Here is a 16,586-nt window from a genome sequence, read left to right on the forward strand (position 1 = left end):
CCCCAGCGGTTCTACAGGCTCTAGGCCTTTTCTCTATGCAAGTCGTGGTTCCTATACCACTTTCTTAATATATGGTTTGGTACGCCCCTAGGGCTCAACGTATGTTGTGCTAATTTATTGTGTGTTATTCAGTTTACTGAATGTACCTTTGCCTCTAGCCTCATAAAGGGACTAGAGGGATGTGTTTAGATAAATACATATATTTTATATACATACCTGGTGTGGTTCTCCTTTCATTTGGTCATTCACAAGATTATGTTCTGGTAAAACAAGCTGCTTTACATTCCTTCAAGATTTAGCCTGAAGGCCGCTCTCCGTAGCTACCACTAGGATAGCTTTCTATATAAGTTGTCTTTAACCTACCATCAATAAGAGTCGTTTGGACTGGTGCTAGGTGCCCACTAGAATAGTGGACAGCATATGCCAGGCCAACTTCTCACAGGGTGCATAAACAGCTCTCTCCAGAGGTGCACACAGGGCTTCCTTAGGCACGCACAGGGCTCTGTCACAGACACGCGCAGGGCTCACTCTACAGGTGCATACAGGGCTCCCTCCAGAGGTGCACACAGGGCTCAGGTATAAACAGGTCTCCCTCTTCAGTCACGCACACGCCCCCTTTATATGTGCACCCAAGGTTTCCTCCACAGGCACAGGGCTCTGCTCCAGGTGTGTACAGGGCTCTGTCACAGGCACATGAAGGGCACCCAAGGCTACCTCCACAGGCACAGAAGGCTCAAGTACACACAGGGCTCCCCCCAAATGCACACACAGGGCTCAGGCACACACAGGGCTCTATCTACAGGGCCCCCAGGGCTCCCTCCAGCAGGTGCACACAGGCTCAGGTACACACAGGGGTCCCTCTACAGGCACAGGGCTCTGGTACACACAGGGGTCCCTCTACAGGCACAGGGTTCCTGCCGGACGCACACACAGGGAGTGGAGGAGCCCTGTGTCTTGGGAGGAGTTGGAGGCGCCAAGAGTTGTCATTAATTTGGAGGGTGTGTGCTCGGAAAATAAAAGTGTTCAGGGGCGTGGAAAGGACACTCATTAACTAGGGTGCAGAAGACGAAGAGACGTGGTTTCCGAGCCCGACTTCTCCCAGGCAGCGGGGAGAGGGCAGCTGCACCCCCGGGATGGAGAGGGACCCCGAGAAGCACCGCCATGACTTGCTCAACCAAGGGGAGGAGAACGAGATGGTAAGAGCGGAGTCTAGGCGCGGTGTCACCCTCTCTGCCTCTCTTGGGCCGGAGTCTAGGCGCTGTGTCACCCTCTCTTGGCGCCGGAGTCTATGCGCTGTGTCACCCTCTCTGCCTCTCTTGGCGCCGGAGTCTAAGCGCTGTGTCACCCTCTCTGCCTCTCTTTGCGCCGGAGTCTAGGCGCTGTGTCACCCTCTCTGCCTCAGTCTCTTGGCGCTAGGACATTCTTCAGGCGCTGCACCTGCACCCCCAGATGCAACGGGACGGCTCTGCTGGGGGGCGCCCACTGTCCCAGTTCATTTTCATTGAGGGGATTATGTGACCCCCATCACGAGCCGAGTCCCAGGCACGTCCAGGGTCAGCGAAATGCTAAAGTTAATTTCATGGAGCGCTTGAAAGTTTTAATTCAGCCTATTTCTAAGCGCTGCTATTAATGGCATTGAAAGAGGCACAGGGAAAAATAATGAGATTTGCCCAGGATCACACAATTTTAGCGAAGTGTTAATTATCTAAAAAAAAATGCCCTCTCTAAATATTACTTTATTTTGGGAATGGGTTCATAGAAGTGGGTTAGCATTTAGTCAACGTTTCCAATTACGTCATCTAGGAGCAGAAATGATAATACGCCCCCCCACCCCAGTCATTTTACAACTTTGAATGAGCTATAAGGGTACCAAATGACTCCATGTCACCAAGATCCCTGTACTCCAGTCCCGGGATTCGCATTTATAAAGGCTTGCTTTCAGACTTTGTAGTCCAGTTGTTTCAGTTGAAATGAACACGACTACCGCTCCCAGAATGCACCAGTTTGTTATTGAAAACCCAACGCTGAAAAATGGTGTCTCATGGTGTCTCAGAGTCAGTTGGTAACTTGAACAAAGTTGTTCTTTGGTTGTCCATCCCAAAAAGAAGATTCATCTTTTGAGCAATTTAGTTCAATGACCGTGGGCTGAAGAATTCTGTACTCGGATGTCTGAGAATCTATTTGTAGTCGGGGCCGGCTTCAGGGCGGTGCGACCGGTGTAGCTGCACCCGTTGCTGAGTTTTCGGGGGCGCTGGTTTTAGAAATAAGTTCTGGGTTTGAAAACACCTTCTGTAGAGTTCCTTGTGTGTCCAGCAGTTTTCAGGCAACAATCGAAATGTCAGGATAACGCTGGTGATCAATGCTCCTGCTGGAGAGAGAGCGGGGTTTTGTCTTATGGCAAAGTAGTGCAGAGGGTTAATGCGCCTGCTGCAAACAGCGCGCACCGCGCAGATCACTGAACCGTGTTTCTTTTTATGTGGACAGGTCAATGCATTACTGATTGTGATTATTTATTAACTAATAGTTTTATTTAAGTGTGTGATTACCCTAGGGTGTCCTTGCGCTAACGAACTAATACACTCTGAACACCAACTCATAGTCTCAATTGTTTAAAGAGGAGCCTATGTAAATAAATGGGTTTTCAGAGCCCTGAGAAGTGTTAAAAGGTCCGGCTCCAAGTGTACCTTGGGCGTCAGTCTTGTCCTCACCTGGGCTCCGAGTGTAACTCAGGCATCAGTCTAGTCCTCGCCTGGTCTCCGAGTGTAACTCAGGCAGCTAGTCCTCGCCTGGGCGCCAAGTGTAACTCAGGCATCAGTCTAGTCCTCGCCTGGGCTCCGAGTGTAACTCCGGTGGCAGTCTAGTCCATGCCTGGGCTCCAAGTGTAACTTGGGCCTTAGTCTAGACGGTGTCTGGGCTCCGAGTGTAACTCAGGCATCAGTCTAGTCCTCGCCTGGGCTCTGAGTGTAACTCAGGTAGCTAGTCCTCGCCTGGGCTCCGAGTGTAACTCAGGCAGCTAGTCCTCGCCTGGGTGCCAAGTGTAACTCAGACATCAGTCTTGTCCTCGGCTGGGCTCCGAGTGTAACTCAGGCATCAGTCTAGTCCTCGCCTGGGTGCCAAGTGTAACTCAGACGTCAGTCTTGTCCTCGCCTGGGCTCCGAGTGTAACTCAGGCATCAGTCTAGTCGTCGCCTGGGCACAGAGTGTAACTCAGGCAGCTAGTCCTCGCCTGGGTGCCAAGTGTAACTCAGGCGTCAGTCTAGTCCTCGCCTGGGCTCCGAGTGTAACTCTGGTGGCAGTCTAGTCCATGCCTGGCTCCAAGTGTAACTTGGGCCTTAGTCTAGACGGTGCCTGGGCTCCGAGTGTAACTCAGACGTCAGTCTAGTCCACATCTCGGCTCCGAGTGTAACTCAGGCATCAGTCTAGTCGTCGCCTGGGCACAGAGTGTAACTCAGGCAGCTAGTCCTCGCCTGGGTGCCAAGTGTAACTCAGGCGTCAGTCTAGTCCTCGCCTGGGCTCCGAGTGTAACTCCGGTGGCAGTCTAGTCCATGCCTGGGCTCCAAGTGTAACTTGGGCCTTAGTCTAGACGGTGCCTGGGCTCCGAGTGTAACTCAGACGTCAGTCTAGCCCACATCTCGGCTCTGAGTGTAACTCAGGCATCAGTCTAGTCCTCGCCTGGGCTCTGAGTGTAACTCAGACATCAGTTTAGTCCACTAAATTCACCAAGGAGCCTGAGGGGTACTATATAAGCCAGGTTAGCCCCCCACTCACTGAAACAAAACACAATGAGGACCTGGCCTATTTTCTAGAACAGATCTAAGTGGACCTAGTATTTATCAGTAGCAATCACAACTTTGTGTGCTGCATGGGCAGTGAATCCTACACTGTCTACTTCTTCAGGTCCCTGTTCTATTTGTAAAAATGTTCCCCGTTAGTACAACCCAGTGCTAAGTGTAATTACTACAGTTCTGACGGGGACGCTGCTTGCCACATCGTAATCCCGCGCCCGGAGGCGCATAAAGACGGGCTGCTCCTGCGGTGGAGCGGGGATTCAAGCTCGTCGGGGGCATTTCATCCTATCTCAGCTGCATTGACTGCCGGTGACTCGCGGACTCCCGCGCACACCTCCGCTCTCCCCCGCCGCCGCTCCTGGACTCGCGGTCGCAGAGAGGGGGGAGCGAGCACAAGCACAAACTACAATTCCCAGCGTCCCCTGCCTGCCTGACGGGGACGCTGCTTGCCACATCGTAATCCCGCGCCCTGAGGCGCATAAAGACGGGCTGTTCCTCCCGCGTCACCGGGCTGAGCCCGGGCAGAGGGTGGGCCATCTGTGGCCATCAGGGGTCAGTAGAGGTCGGGTCGGGCCACCCCTCCAACACCTGCCATGAGGAAGAGAAAACAGACATGTCGGGGCGACCAGGAAGGTAAGGTTGTCAAGATTCCTCGGAAATCCGATTCAATTCTCTCATATCTGACCTCTGCGGTGGGGGTTTTGACCAAGAAAATAGCTCATGCGGAAAAGGAACTTGGCCTTGAACCTATTAACAATAACTCTGTTATAGACCCCGCACTCTCCCCAGAACATACACCGTGCATGCCTTTGGAACCTACTATTGTCACCATAAACACCCCCCGTCCAGCAGCCCCGCTGTTAGCCCCTCTTAGTCCTTCGCCTCCACATCCTCCCAGAAAGACCGCAACCCTATTGGCCCCCTCGCTTACGACCACGCGCAGATGAAGATCTCATGCAAAGGGTGGCAAGAGGAAAACTGCCCATGGGAAATCTAGTCACCAAGCTGCTACTCTAAGGCACCACGTTTCTGACATCATGGAAGAACTGTTTACAAAAAGACTTGAACCTGCTCTGGAAGCAGAGGCAAAGGACATAGTGGACACTTTAAATGAATGTGTAGCGGGTCTTCTGGCTAAATGTAAAATAATTGATAACCTTCTCAAACAATTTTCAAGTCTTAACGAGAAGTTGGTTAATCATCCATCTGGTAATATTAGTAACCCAGGTGGTAACATTGCTAACAATCATAGGGAAGCTTTATGTGAGAGTACTCAGGTTCATGGGGGCAGTGTGGAGGGGCCCAGAGGCAGTAGGTCTGGTTTACACATCAACAATCAAGTATCTAGTGGGACTCGTCATAGAGCAAAATGTTTGCATCTGCCCCCAGAGGCGGCTCCTTTGGTGGCCGTTTTTACAGGGATGCGACCATTAACGGCTGGTGATGGGGAAACTAGTAATGACCTGAAGGCCTTGGCTAGGGAATGCTGCGCAGAGTTCAGCAGTGGAGGTACAGACATTACACGCACTGTTATCGCGGCAAGGAGAGTGAGCTGGGTAGGGCACCATCCTAAAATTTTCCCAGGGGATTGCGTTGTGGTAAATTTTAATAATCATGACAGCGCACATAGGCTGTTCTGGGATGCCTCAGACTTGACAAATGATTGCATCACACCCCTCCCTCTGGGCTTTTTTATTCCCCGGGTAGGCTAACAAGATCCTTTGGCAAACCTCTGGTGACTCGGCGGGAGGGGCCCGTCTGTGTCACCTCACGTCCCTCCAACCAGCAGCACACTAACATCGTACAACCAAGACTCAGCCGAGGGCTGTCCGGATGAGTGGTCAGGGATTCTTCTAGCTCAGTTGGCCCTATGTCACAGGATGGCTCCAACCCAGTAGCCATTAGTCTTACTAATCGTTTCTCCCCCTTGACTGCTGGATACTTTAGCTGAGGACAGGGGGAGCCTAGCCTACAGAGGTCCAGATGTAATATTCTCACCTGGAATGTGGCGGGAGTTAGCTCTAAAGCCTCTGATCCGATCTGGCAGGAGTTTGTCAAACAGTACGATATACTAGCCCTTCAAGAGACCTGGGATATATCGTCCAGTTTTTCACTGGATGGTTACCTCAGCTTCTCTATCCCAGCAGTACCTGGATTAGCGGGAAGACCCAAAGGGGGTCTGCTCACCCTGTTTTCATTAAACCTGGTAGGTGCTTTCCAGAAAGTAGAATCTGCTCCTAGGAACTCCCTTATAATTGAAAAGTCCATTTCGGACCATCAGAGATTTTTAATCATCAATTTTTATAGTTCCAGGGAGGGCTCATCTTGGAACGAGCATTTGATTACCCTGGAACATTTTTTGTCAGCTTATAAACATGATTGCACTTCTGTCCCAGAGATGGTTTTCCTGGGAGATTTTAACATTCATCCTTGTTTGGGGGACTGTTACAACAACGGATATGGAAGAGAGCCTGGGGAGGGGATGCCCCATTTTGAGCATAGTAAGGAGGGAGATGCTCTTGAGGGTCTCCTCTCCAATTTAAACTTACTTGAACCAGGCTTGAGCAAAGGTGAGGTTAGAGCACCAACATTCATAGGTAGGGGTGCTAATACTATCATCGACTACATTTTTTTATCTCCTGGGGCCGTGGTTCCCAAACTGTGCGCCGCGGCGCCCTGGTGCACCGTTATGACTTGCCAGGGGCACCGCAGCACGATGTGGGCAACATGCAGAGTGGAGCTGCAGGGGCTCTTAGACAGGGTGAAAAAACAGCAAGGCCTCATTAGCATGCAAATGGTCTTTTAAAGACCTGTGAAGCGTTCGGGTGCGGCTGTGTGTGCACCCGGGATGCTGTCTCATCCTGGGCTGCCACACACGAAGGGGAGGAGGAGGGGGGGAGGGGAGCAAGGGGCCTTGTTGCTCCTCGCCAATGTCGCAGTGATTGTTCCTTTCTTGTGCAACAGCACACAAACCAGCATGCCAACCCCACCGCCAACGAGCTCAGCGACAAAATGCCGGTTTTAGTCCAAGTTATCCTTCCTGTTTCTTTTCCCGGGTCATCTTAAAGCCCCTCATCTGATTTTTTTTAATGCGTATTTCACACCAGGTTTGAGGCTTTCATCCCACCCCAGTATTAACGTAACTCAGCTTTTCTAACCTCCAACACGTCCCTCTCTCCTTTGTGTGGCCAACGTTGAAGTCCCTTCTGGGTACACCTGCCAGGTGCCTCTTTCCTTGGCATCGCAGTTACCCTTCCCACCCCATCTGATACTGCAGTTGCTCCTCTCATCCCAGGGTCATTTCCCCCCTGTGCTGGTAGGTCTCCGTTCTCCACAACCTCTATATTAGCTTACCTGGTGCCTCTCACCTGTCTGCTCCTATATCAGAAGCACAGGCCACAGCGGGGGGCCCTCTAACACTGTGAAAGCAGTGGCATTGAAATATCCTTGGAGTGGACGGACTGGACTGCAGGGGTGCAGGAGGCACCGTACACCCTCGCTGAACTGAATCACACCTATTTCAGGGATCAAATTCGAAAAGGACATAGTCTCCTGGGGTTTGACCGATCGCATCCCTTCCTGCTGAATAGCAGACATGATGTCAACCCTATTCAAACACGCTGAATCTGTAAAACACAGCCTCGACACGAAATGCCTTCTGTCATAGCTCCCTCCTCTTCCCACCCAAATGGATCCCAGCCCCATGAAAAACTTGGCACAGTCCATATCCAGTTTCTAAGCTGCCAGCTTCACAGATTGACACCCGGGGAAGGGGGGATGGGGGGGTTGATGTCGGGGGCTGAAGCCCTGTGAGTCCAATGGGTGTTGCGTGCCTGAGTCTGAGGGCACAAAGACAACAGGCATGGAATAATGGATAGAGGGCACAAACACGAAGGGAGCAGACATGGAGGAAAGGGGCATTCTCAGGGCACAAAGGGAGCAGGCATGGAGGAAAGGGGCAGTCTCATGGCACAAAGGGAGCAGGCATGGAGGAAAGGCATGGACATACGAGGTAGTCTGAGAGCACGAAGGGGGATGGGATGGACAGAAGGGGAAGTCTGAAAGCACAGTGGGAGCAGGCATTGCCAGACGGGGCAATCAGGGGTACAAATGGAGCAGTCATGGACACAAGGAGCAGACTGAGTGCACGAAGAAAGGAGGCATGCACAGAAGGGGCAGTCTGAGGGCGCGGGGGCAGGCATGGACAGAGGGGGCAGTCTGAGTGCACGGGGGCAGGTATGGACAGAAGGGGTAGTCAGTGGTATGGGGGCAGGCACGGACAGAAGGGTAGTCTGAGGGCACAACGAAAGCAGGCAAAACAACAAATTACTCCCGAGGTCGGGCTTACATCCCCACCCACCCGTCCACCGGTAAAAAAATGGGGGGGGGGCCACGGCCAACTGCCAATTAGATCAAGGGAGCCACGGGTCAAAAAAGTTTGGGAACCACTGTCCTGGGGTGTTGGCTAAAACTTTGGCTTATAGGGTAGTGACCGCAATTTTTTGTTACCACAACCCGGTTTTATTGGTAGTGGACCTTGTAAGCTTTATGTCTGGAAGGGACTTAGGAGTTGAGGCACCAAGGCACCTGCTAACCAGGGATCAGGGTAGGCGGATCAAGTGGGACAAGATCATTCCAGAGGCCTTTTTTGAGGAACTCGCACAGGAAACTGAGGCTAAAATGGCAATCTGCTTAGATGCTACCTCATCAGGGGCCGAGGTTGTGGCCGCTTATGTTGAGGTTTGCAGGCAGATCTCTAAGAAATTGGAGTCTAGTGGTCGCGCACATTGTGGGAAGGCCCGTAAATGGTTTGATAAAAAGTGTTTCCTCACCCATGGTGCCCTACTTAAAGCACTGAAACACATACCCAGGAATAAAGCAGTAGTGGCGAATCTTCGCAAGGAATATAAATCTGCACTTGCAACACGAAAGCACCAAATGAAGGAAGAGGCCTGGGATAGTCTACAATCCACAGATGTGCTTAGGGATAGCAAGAAATTCTGGGCCATTATTAATCAATCCTTTTTTACAGAGGATGGGAAATCAGACATGGACTGTGTAATTGCCGACGAGAGCTGGCTTGAGCATTTCAAAAATATTTACGACACAGAGAATGGGGCCTTATCTCCCCCTGACACTGTTGTGGTCCGAAGCACTATGCCCATCAAGTTTAATACCTCTGAGGTGGAAAGGGCGATAAAAGACACAAGTAAACATAAGGCCCCGGGCCCTGACGGGGTCCCCGCAGACTTGTATATCTTGTACCCACAATTTTGGTCTAAAATTTTAAGTAATGTTTTTAATGCAATACCCACCGCAGGTTTTCCGTCCTCCTGGTCATCCTCCATCATTGTCCCCATCTTTAAGAAGGGGAACAGAGGGGACCACGCTTGCTATAGGCTGATCTCCCTGCTGGACTCTGCCGTCAAGATCTTGGGCAGAGTCATCTTACAGAGACTGGGGGATTGGCTTGAGAGGAGTGGGGTCCTCTCTAATCTCCAGTATGGTTTTAGAGCTCACAGGGGGACCATGGATCAATGCTTAAATCTGCATTTTACTATTAGTAAATACACTGTGGTGAAGGAGGGACTTTTATACTTGGGTTTCATGGATCTATCTTCTGCATTCGATTTAGTTAATCGTTCAATATGGGTCTAGAATAGATGCTTCCTTGGTTAATTTTTTAAGTGATCTCCATCGAAACCTGTCGGCTTCCGTTCGAGTAACAAGGGATGGCAGGTGTACTGAGCAATTCAGCTTGGGAAGAGGGGTCAGACAATGCTGTATTCCGGCCCCTCTTCTATTTACTATCTACATAAACACCCTGGGTAATTCCCTGGACCTGGCCACCCTGGACGTTCCGCGTATGGGCGGGTCGGGCATCCCGGTTCTCCTGTACGCGGACGATGCCATCCTACTTGCACGTACAGGCATGGGGTTGCAGAGATTGTTAGATCACTTCGTTACTTTTATGGAAGCCCTGGACTTACAAATGAATACCTCAAAATCCCATGTAATGGTGACTGGAATACGCAAAAGGAACATGAAGGTTAAAACATTCACATGTAATGGCACTGAAATTTCAAGGGTGCCTTTTTTTTGTTACCTGGGAGTTGTGTTTGATGAGAGGGGGAACTGGAGTCCTCAGTTGAAGCTTAAGAACAATGTGGTTGCAAGATCTACCACAGCTCTCCTGAACTTCTCAAAGAAACTGGGAGCAAGACCCATGGAGGCTATGATTAGGATCTATGAGTCTAAGTGTATGGCAATTGCCTCATACGGGTCTGACATCTGGGGCTATGTGCCATCACCTGGGTTCCAAATCGTAGAAAATAAATTAGTTAGATCACTTTTGTCACTCACCCCATTAATCCCCCACATTTTCCATTCACAGTGAAGTGTGTGTTGGGGTATGTTTCTGACCATCTGAAAATGGCCCCGCTGTTACTTTGGGTCAAAACCTGGTTGAATGAGGAGATTACGTTAAACCACCTGATACTCAAGGACTGTGTGGCCCTAGAAAAGCGGATAGAATACCCTGGCTTTCGTATGTTAGAGCGGCATGCGTTAAGCTTGGGCGTCCGTAAATGTATCTATCACCGCAGGGCCTAAGGAATGAGGATGTGGGGTGGATCGAGCACAACTTTTGTAATTTGCTGGAGTTAGAGAGGGAGGAGGTTGAACTTAGGAAACCGACAGTGAGATCAATCTATGGTCTGGCTATCTCTCCAGTCATGGAACCGTACCTGAAGTATGTGACCAAGCCATACCATTGCTTCCTTCTGGTCAGATTCAGGTTTAATCTCATTCACCTCACGTTGGGCATTTATCCTAAATGGGGGAATCCAGAAGACCCTCCACCATGCACCTGTGATAGTTTTTCCCCACAGGATACGCTCCACCTAGTGATGTTCTGTGAGCATTATGTTGTGGCCCAGAATTTTTTTTTTAATCCAATCCTGAGGGAACTAAATTTTGTTCCGGTGAGGCCTGCCCTCCTACATCTACAAATGCTTGATTCCGTCCAGGTCACCTACAGTGTAGCTAGTTTTTTGGTGGCGGCAGCTCGTCTAAACAAAAAGAGACTCCCCTAGTTAAATTTATTTGCAGGGTGAAATCGCCCAAAAACCAAACCTTTTTTTAATAATGCGCTGTGGACGGTCTCAAATTGTGGCTGGCTTATGGACTTATGATACCCATTTTTATTCTGTTTTGTATTAAGATTTTAATTATCTCATTCTGTAAATATTGGATTGCAATCATGTGTATAGATTTTATAATTTTAACATGTCTAACTATGAATTTTGCATTGTTTTTATGGTTTTTATAAACCGAAATAAAGAAATCTTGAACCACTACAGTTCTAATTGTACACATAAGTGGCAATAAAGTGCCAAGAATGCTAAAATAATGTGCAATGGTACGGGTGCCTCACGGAAGTAACACCATGGCAACCCTCAGCGTAGAATAAAGGTTATAAGCTAGTGTTGGTAATAGCTCATTTGAAAACAATAAAGTGATTCCTAAATGTTAGGATACACTTTATGGGGTCAGATTTTTAGCACTTAGAGCACTACTTCAGTGCTTATAACCAGTACAGTCACGACTGGTTGTACTGCACACTCACCACACGTGCACTTCACTATTATCATTATTCATATTTTCTTTATTTCTTGTGTTCCTTTAAGGTACAGGTGGGCTGATGATGAGAACCTGAGTCCACTGGTGACAACCAACCAGTGGACTCCCATGGTGTTACTTCTGTGAGGCACACCGTACCATTGCACATTATTTTTGCACTCTTGGCACTTTATTGGCACTTATGTGTACAATTAGAACTGTAGTGATTACACTTAGCACTGGGTTGCACTAACGAGGAACATTTTTACAAATAGAACAGGGACCTGATGAGGTAGGCAGTGTAGGATTCACTGCCCATGCAGCACACAAAGTCGTGATAGCTACTGATAAATACTAGGTCCACTTAGATCTGTTCTAGAAAATAGGCCAGGTCATCATTGTGATCAGTCTAGTCCACGCCTGGGCTCTGAGTGTAACTTGGTGGCAGTCTAGTCTGTGCCTGGGCTCCGAGAGTAACTCAGGCGGCTAGTCCATGCCGGAGTTCCAAGTGTAACTCGGGCGTCAGTCAAGTTCTGCCTGGGCTCGAAGTGTAACTCAGGCATCAGTCCAGTCCACACCTGGGCTCCAAGTGTAACTCGGGCATCAGTCTAGTCCATGCCTGGGCTCCGAGTGTAACTCGGGCATAGGTCTAGTCTACACCTGGGCTCCGAGTGTAACTCAGTCTAGTCTACGCCTGGGATCCAAGTGTTTCTCAGGCATCAGTCTTGTTCCAGACTGGGCTCTGAGTGTAACTCGGGCGTCAGTCGAGTCCATATGTCTGGACTCCAAGTGTAATTCTTGCTGGTTGTCTAGTCCATGCCTGGGCTCCAAGGGTACCTCAGACATCAGTCTAGTCCATGTCTGGGCTCCAAGTGTAACTCAGGCGTCAATCTAGTCCATGCCTGGGCTCCAAGTGTAACTCGGACATCAGTCTAGTCCATGCCTGGGCTCAAAGTGTAACTCCGGCGTCAGTCTAGTCCATGCCTGGGCTCCAAGTGTAACTCCGGCGTCAGTCTAGTCCACGCCTGGGCTCCAAGTGTAACACAGGTGTCAGTCTAGTCCCTGCCTGGGCTCCAAGTCCAGGTCAGGCATCAGTCATGTTCCAGACTGGGCTCCGAGAGTAACTCGGGCATCAGTGTAGTCCCTGCCTGGACTACGGGTGTAATCCGGGCATCAGTCGAGTCCATATGTCTGGACTCCAAATGTAATTCATGCAACTGTCTAGTCCACACCTGGGCTCCAAGTGTAACTCGGACATCAGTCTAGTCCATGCCTGGGCTCAAAGTGTAACTCAGGCGTCAGTCTAGTCCAGGCCTGGGTTCCAAGTGCAACTCAGGCAGCAGTTGAGTCCATGCCTGAGCTTCACGTGTAACTCAGGCATCAGTCTAATCCCTGCCTGGGCTCCAATTGAAACTCAGGAGTCAGTCTAGTCCATGTCTGGGCTCTGAGTGGAGCTCGGGCATCAGTCTAGTCCACACCTAGGCTCCGAGTGTAACTCAATATCAGTCTAGTCCAGCCTGGGCTCCAAGTGTAACTCAGGCATCAGTCTTGTCCACGCCTGGGCTCCTAGTGTACCTCAGGCATCAGTCTAGTCCGATCCTGGACTCCAAGTGTAACTCAGGTGTCAGTCTAGTCCACGCCTGGGCTCAGAGTGTAACTAGGGCCTCAGTCTAGTCGGATCATGGACTCCGAGTGTAATTCAGGCAGCTAGGCCATGCCTGGACTCCAAGTCTAACGCAGGCAGCAGTCGAGTTCACGCCTGGGCTCCAAGTGTAACTCAGGCATCAGTCTAGGCCATGCCTGGTCTGCAAGTGTAACTCAGGTGTCAGTCCAGTCCCTTCCAGGGCTCCAAGTGTAACTCAGGCATCAGTCTAGTCCCTGCCTGGGCTGCAAGTGTACCTCAGTCGTCAGTCTAGTCCACGCCTGGGCTCCTAGTATAACTTAGGCGTCAGTCTAGTCCACGCCTGGGCTCTGAGTGTAACTCAGGTGGCAGTCTAGTCTGTGCGTGGGCTCCGAGAGTAACTCAGGCGGCTAGTCCATGCCTGAGTTCCAAGTGTAACTCGGGCATCAGTCTAGTCCCTGCCTGGGCTCCAAGTGTAACTCGTACATCAGTCTAGTCCATGCCTGGTCTCAAAGTGTAACTCGGGCGTCAGTCTAGTCCACACCTGGGCTCGGAGTATAACTCAGTCTAGTCTACGCCTGGGCTCCAAGTGTAACACAGGCATCAGTCTAGTCCACGTTTAGGCTCCAAGTGTAACACAGGCGTCAGTCTAGTCTACGTTTAGTCTCCAAGTGCAACTCAGGCGTCAGTCTAGTCCAAGCCTGGGCTCCTAGTGTACCTCAGGTGTCAGTCTAGTCTACGTTTAGTCTCCAAGTGTAACTCAGGTGTCAGTCTAGTCCATACCTGGGCTCCAAGTGTATCTCAGGCATCAGTCATGTTCCAGACTGGGCTCCGAGTGTAACTCGGGCATCAGTATAGTCCCTGCCTGGACTCCAGGTGTACCGTTGTGCGTCAGTCTAGTCCATGCCTGGTCTTCAAGTGTTACTCGTACATCAGTCTAGTCCATGCCTGGGCTCAAAGTGTAACTCGGGCGTCAGTCTAGTCCACACCTGGGCTCGGAGTGTAACTCAGTCTAGTCTACGCCTGGGCTCCAAGTGTAACACAGGCATCAGTCTAGTCCACGTTCAGGCTCCAAGTGTAACACAGGCGTCAGTCTAGTCTACGTTTAGTCTCCAAGTGTAACTCAGGCATCAGTCTAGTCCAAGCCTGGGCTCCTAGTGTACCTCAGGTGTCAGTCTAGTCTACGTTTAGTCTCCAAGTGTAACTCAGGTGTCAGTCTAGTCCATACCTGGGCTCCAAGTGTATCTCAGGCATCAGTCATGTTCCAGACTGGGCTCCGAGTGTAACTCGGGCATCAGTATAGTCCCTGCCTGGACTCCAGGTGTAACTCAGGCGTCAGTCGAGTCCATATGTCTGGACTCCAAGTGTATTTCATGCGGCTGTCTAGTTCATGCCTGGGCTCCAAGGGTACCTCAGGCGTTAGTCTAGTCCATGTCTGGGCTCCAAGTGTAACTCAGGCGTCAGTCTAGTCCATGCCTGGGCTCTATAAGTATCTGGGAGTAATTCTGGACTCCAAGAACTCATTTAAACCTCAATTGGACTCCTTACGAGGACAGTGAACCATGACCTACTTGGCCATAAAATCTTTAAAGGCCAAATTCCCTGATTGAACTCTCAACCCTCTTCTCCAGATTCTGCACGCAAAGTTACAGCCGACTCTCACATATGGGAGTGAATCCCTTCAAGGGAAGGACGCCGCATTACTGGACATAGTTATAGCTAACTCATACAGGGCTATCTTTAACCTGCCAAGATACGTCTCCTCTGTGCAGATCCGGTTAGAATTCGGTATTCTTAAACAAACACTAGAAAGGCGGAGTGCGTATGTTACCAGATGGCAAAAGATTCACACCGCTGAGGTTGGCTCTCTAAACTCCAACATATGGGAAGAGCTGCTCCGACATCGTAAATCCTCAGCTAGAGATTATCTATTTGACTCACTTCAAGTCCTGGGGCTGTCTGACCTCTGAGGCACCACAACAGACCTCTTGTCTTTCAAAAAAGTTGCAAAAAAATCAGCACGCATCATCTCATCTATTGAGGACAAGGAGGCATTAACAAAAAGAGCGCATGGTTGGATCACGCTCAGTGACTATGGAAGAATGCAGCCACAAGCATATCTCAACATTGGTATGAATCTAAAAACGAAATAAAAGTTCTTAAAATTACGCCTTGGCGTAATTCCGGTAATCCCGCATCTACCACTGGGTAAGAATTTTTTTTTTCGCAGCAGTGCCGCCTGTGTAAAGCTGACAAGGAAGACATTGTCCATGTGATATGTATTTGTCGTAAACGAAAGGACTTGAGGTACAATTTATTACGCCCTCTTTTAAATTACATGGCGTCATGACATGTAGGCAGGCTGTTAAACTGTGCTTTAACCCCAGCAATACCAAATTAAACTGCCGGCTCATAAAGTTTTTTGATTTAGCAGAAAAAAGAAACAAGAGCGCCTGACGACCATTGAAACATTTTATGGACAATTATGAACTGATATTAATCAAACTTGCAAACTGAGGAAATTGCACACAAATGAACTTTTTAACAATTTTTAGCAATATCTTATTGTTTTTGTAAAGATTTTAATTAATCATGTACAAATAAACTATTTACTTACTTACTATCAGTCAAGGTGATCTGCCAGTACCCAGATGTCAAATCAAATGTACTGAAGTACCGTGCAGCCCCTAGCCGATCACTGAGCTCATCAGCTCTGGGGATGGGGTATGCATCAGTCCTGGTAGTCCACACAGAACCGAAGTTCGTGTGTGACACCAGGTGCAGCAGCCTTGGGGACCAAGAGCACTGAGCTGGCACAAGGGCTGTTAGAGGACTCAATCACCTCTAAGGCAAACATCTTGGAGACCTCCTCCTTAATGTAAGCTCTGACCCTGTCAGTCAACCTGGAAGCATTGTGCTTAACGGGAGGACTGTCCCCAGTGTCCACATCATGGAGGCACCACTCAGTGACACAAGGAACCAGGGAGAACAAACTAGAGAATTGCCCCAAAAGTTGGCAACAATCATTCTGCTGCTCAGGGGTCAGTGCGGCAGAGAGCATAACACCATCCACTGACCCATCTTGCTCTGTTGCAGACAGGAGGTCAGGAAGAGGATCAGTGTTGTACTCCATTCCAGCATCTGTTGCTAGATGCATGCCCACTTCGGACCTTTCTAAGTGGGGATTAAGGCGGTTGACATGTAGGACTCGCAAAGGGTTCCTGGGAGATCGCAAGTCCACCATGTAGGTAACATCACGTTGGCACTCTACAATCTCAAATGGTCCGGTCCACTTATCCTGGAGTTCACAGGGCTCCACTGGGGCCATGAACCAAACTTTCTGACCAGGCTGAAGCTCAATCAGAGTGGCATGCTGATTGTACCACCGCTTCATCTCTTCCTGGCTGGCTTTCAGATTCGCCTGAGCGAGTTGTCTGAATCGCCTAGTTTGGTTCCTGAAGGCCAGCATGTAGGTATATACATCCTGGGGAGGTTTCCTCGGAGCTTCCTCCCACCCTTCCTTAACCAGACTCTGAGGTCCTCTTACCGGGTGTCCAA

The 16,586-nt window shown here is 49.9% G+C and overlaps 1 protein-coding gene across 1 annotated transcript in view; it reads left to right on the forward strand.

The window, feature by feature from the left end:
• The first annotated feature begins 1,066 nt into the window (after window positions 1-1,066).
• The window catches only part of LOC147684254 (putative cation-transporting ATPase 13A4), a 356,830-nt gene continuing 341,310 nt past the window's right edge, over window positions 1,067-16,586 (forward strand). The window contains exon 1 of the mRNA XM_086944652.1: window positions 1,067-1,196. Coding sequence (XP_086800778.1) covers window positions 1,134-1,196 — 63 coding nt within the window. The 5' untranslated portion in view covers window positions 1,067-1,133. The remainder of the gene's footprint in view (window positions 1,197-16,586) is intronic.

Source organism: Lissotriton vulgaris, chromosome 11 (genome assembly GCF_964263255.1).
Source record: "Lissotriton vulgaris chromosome 11, aLisVul1.2, whole genome shotgun sequence".
Classification (NCBI taxonomy): Eukaryota; Metazoa; Chordata; class Amphibia; order Caudata; family Salamandridae; genus Lissotriton; species Lissotriton vulgaris.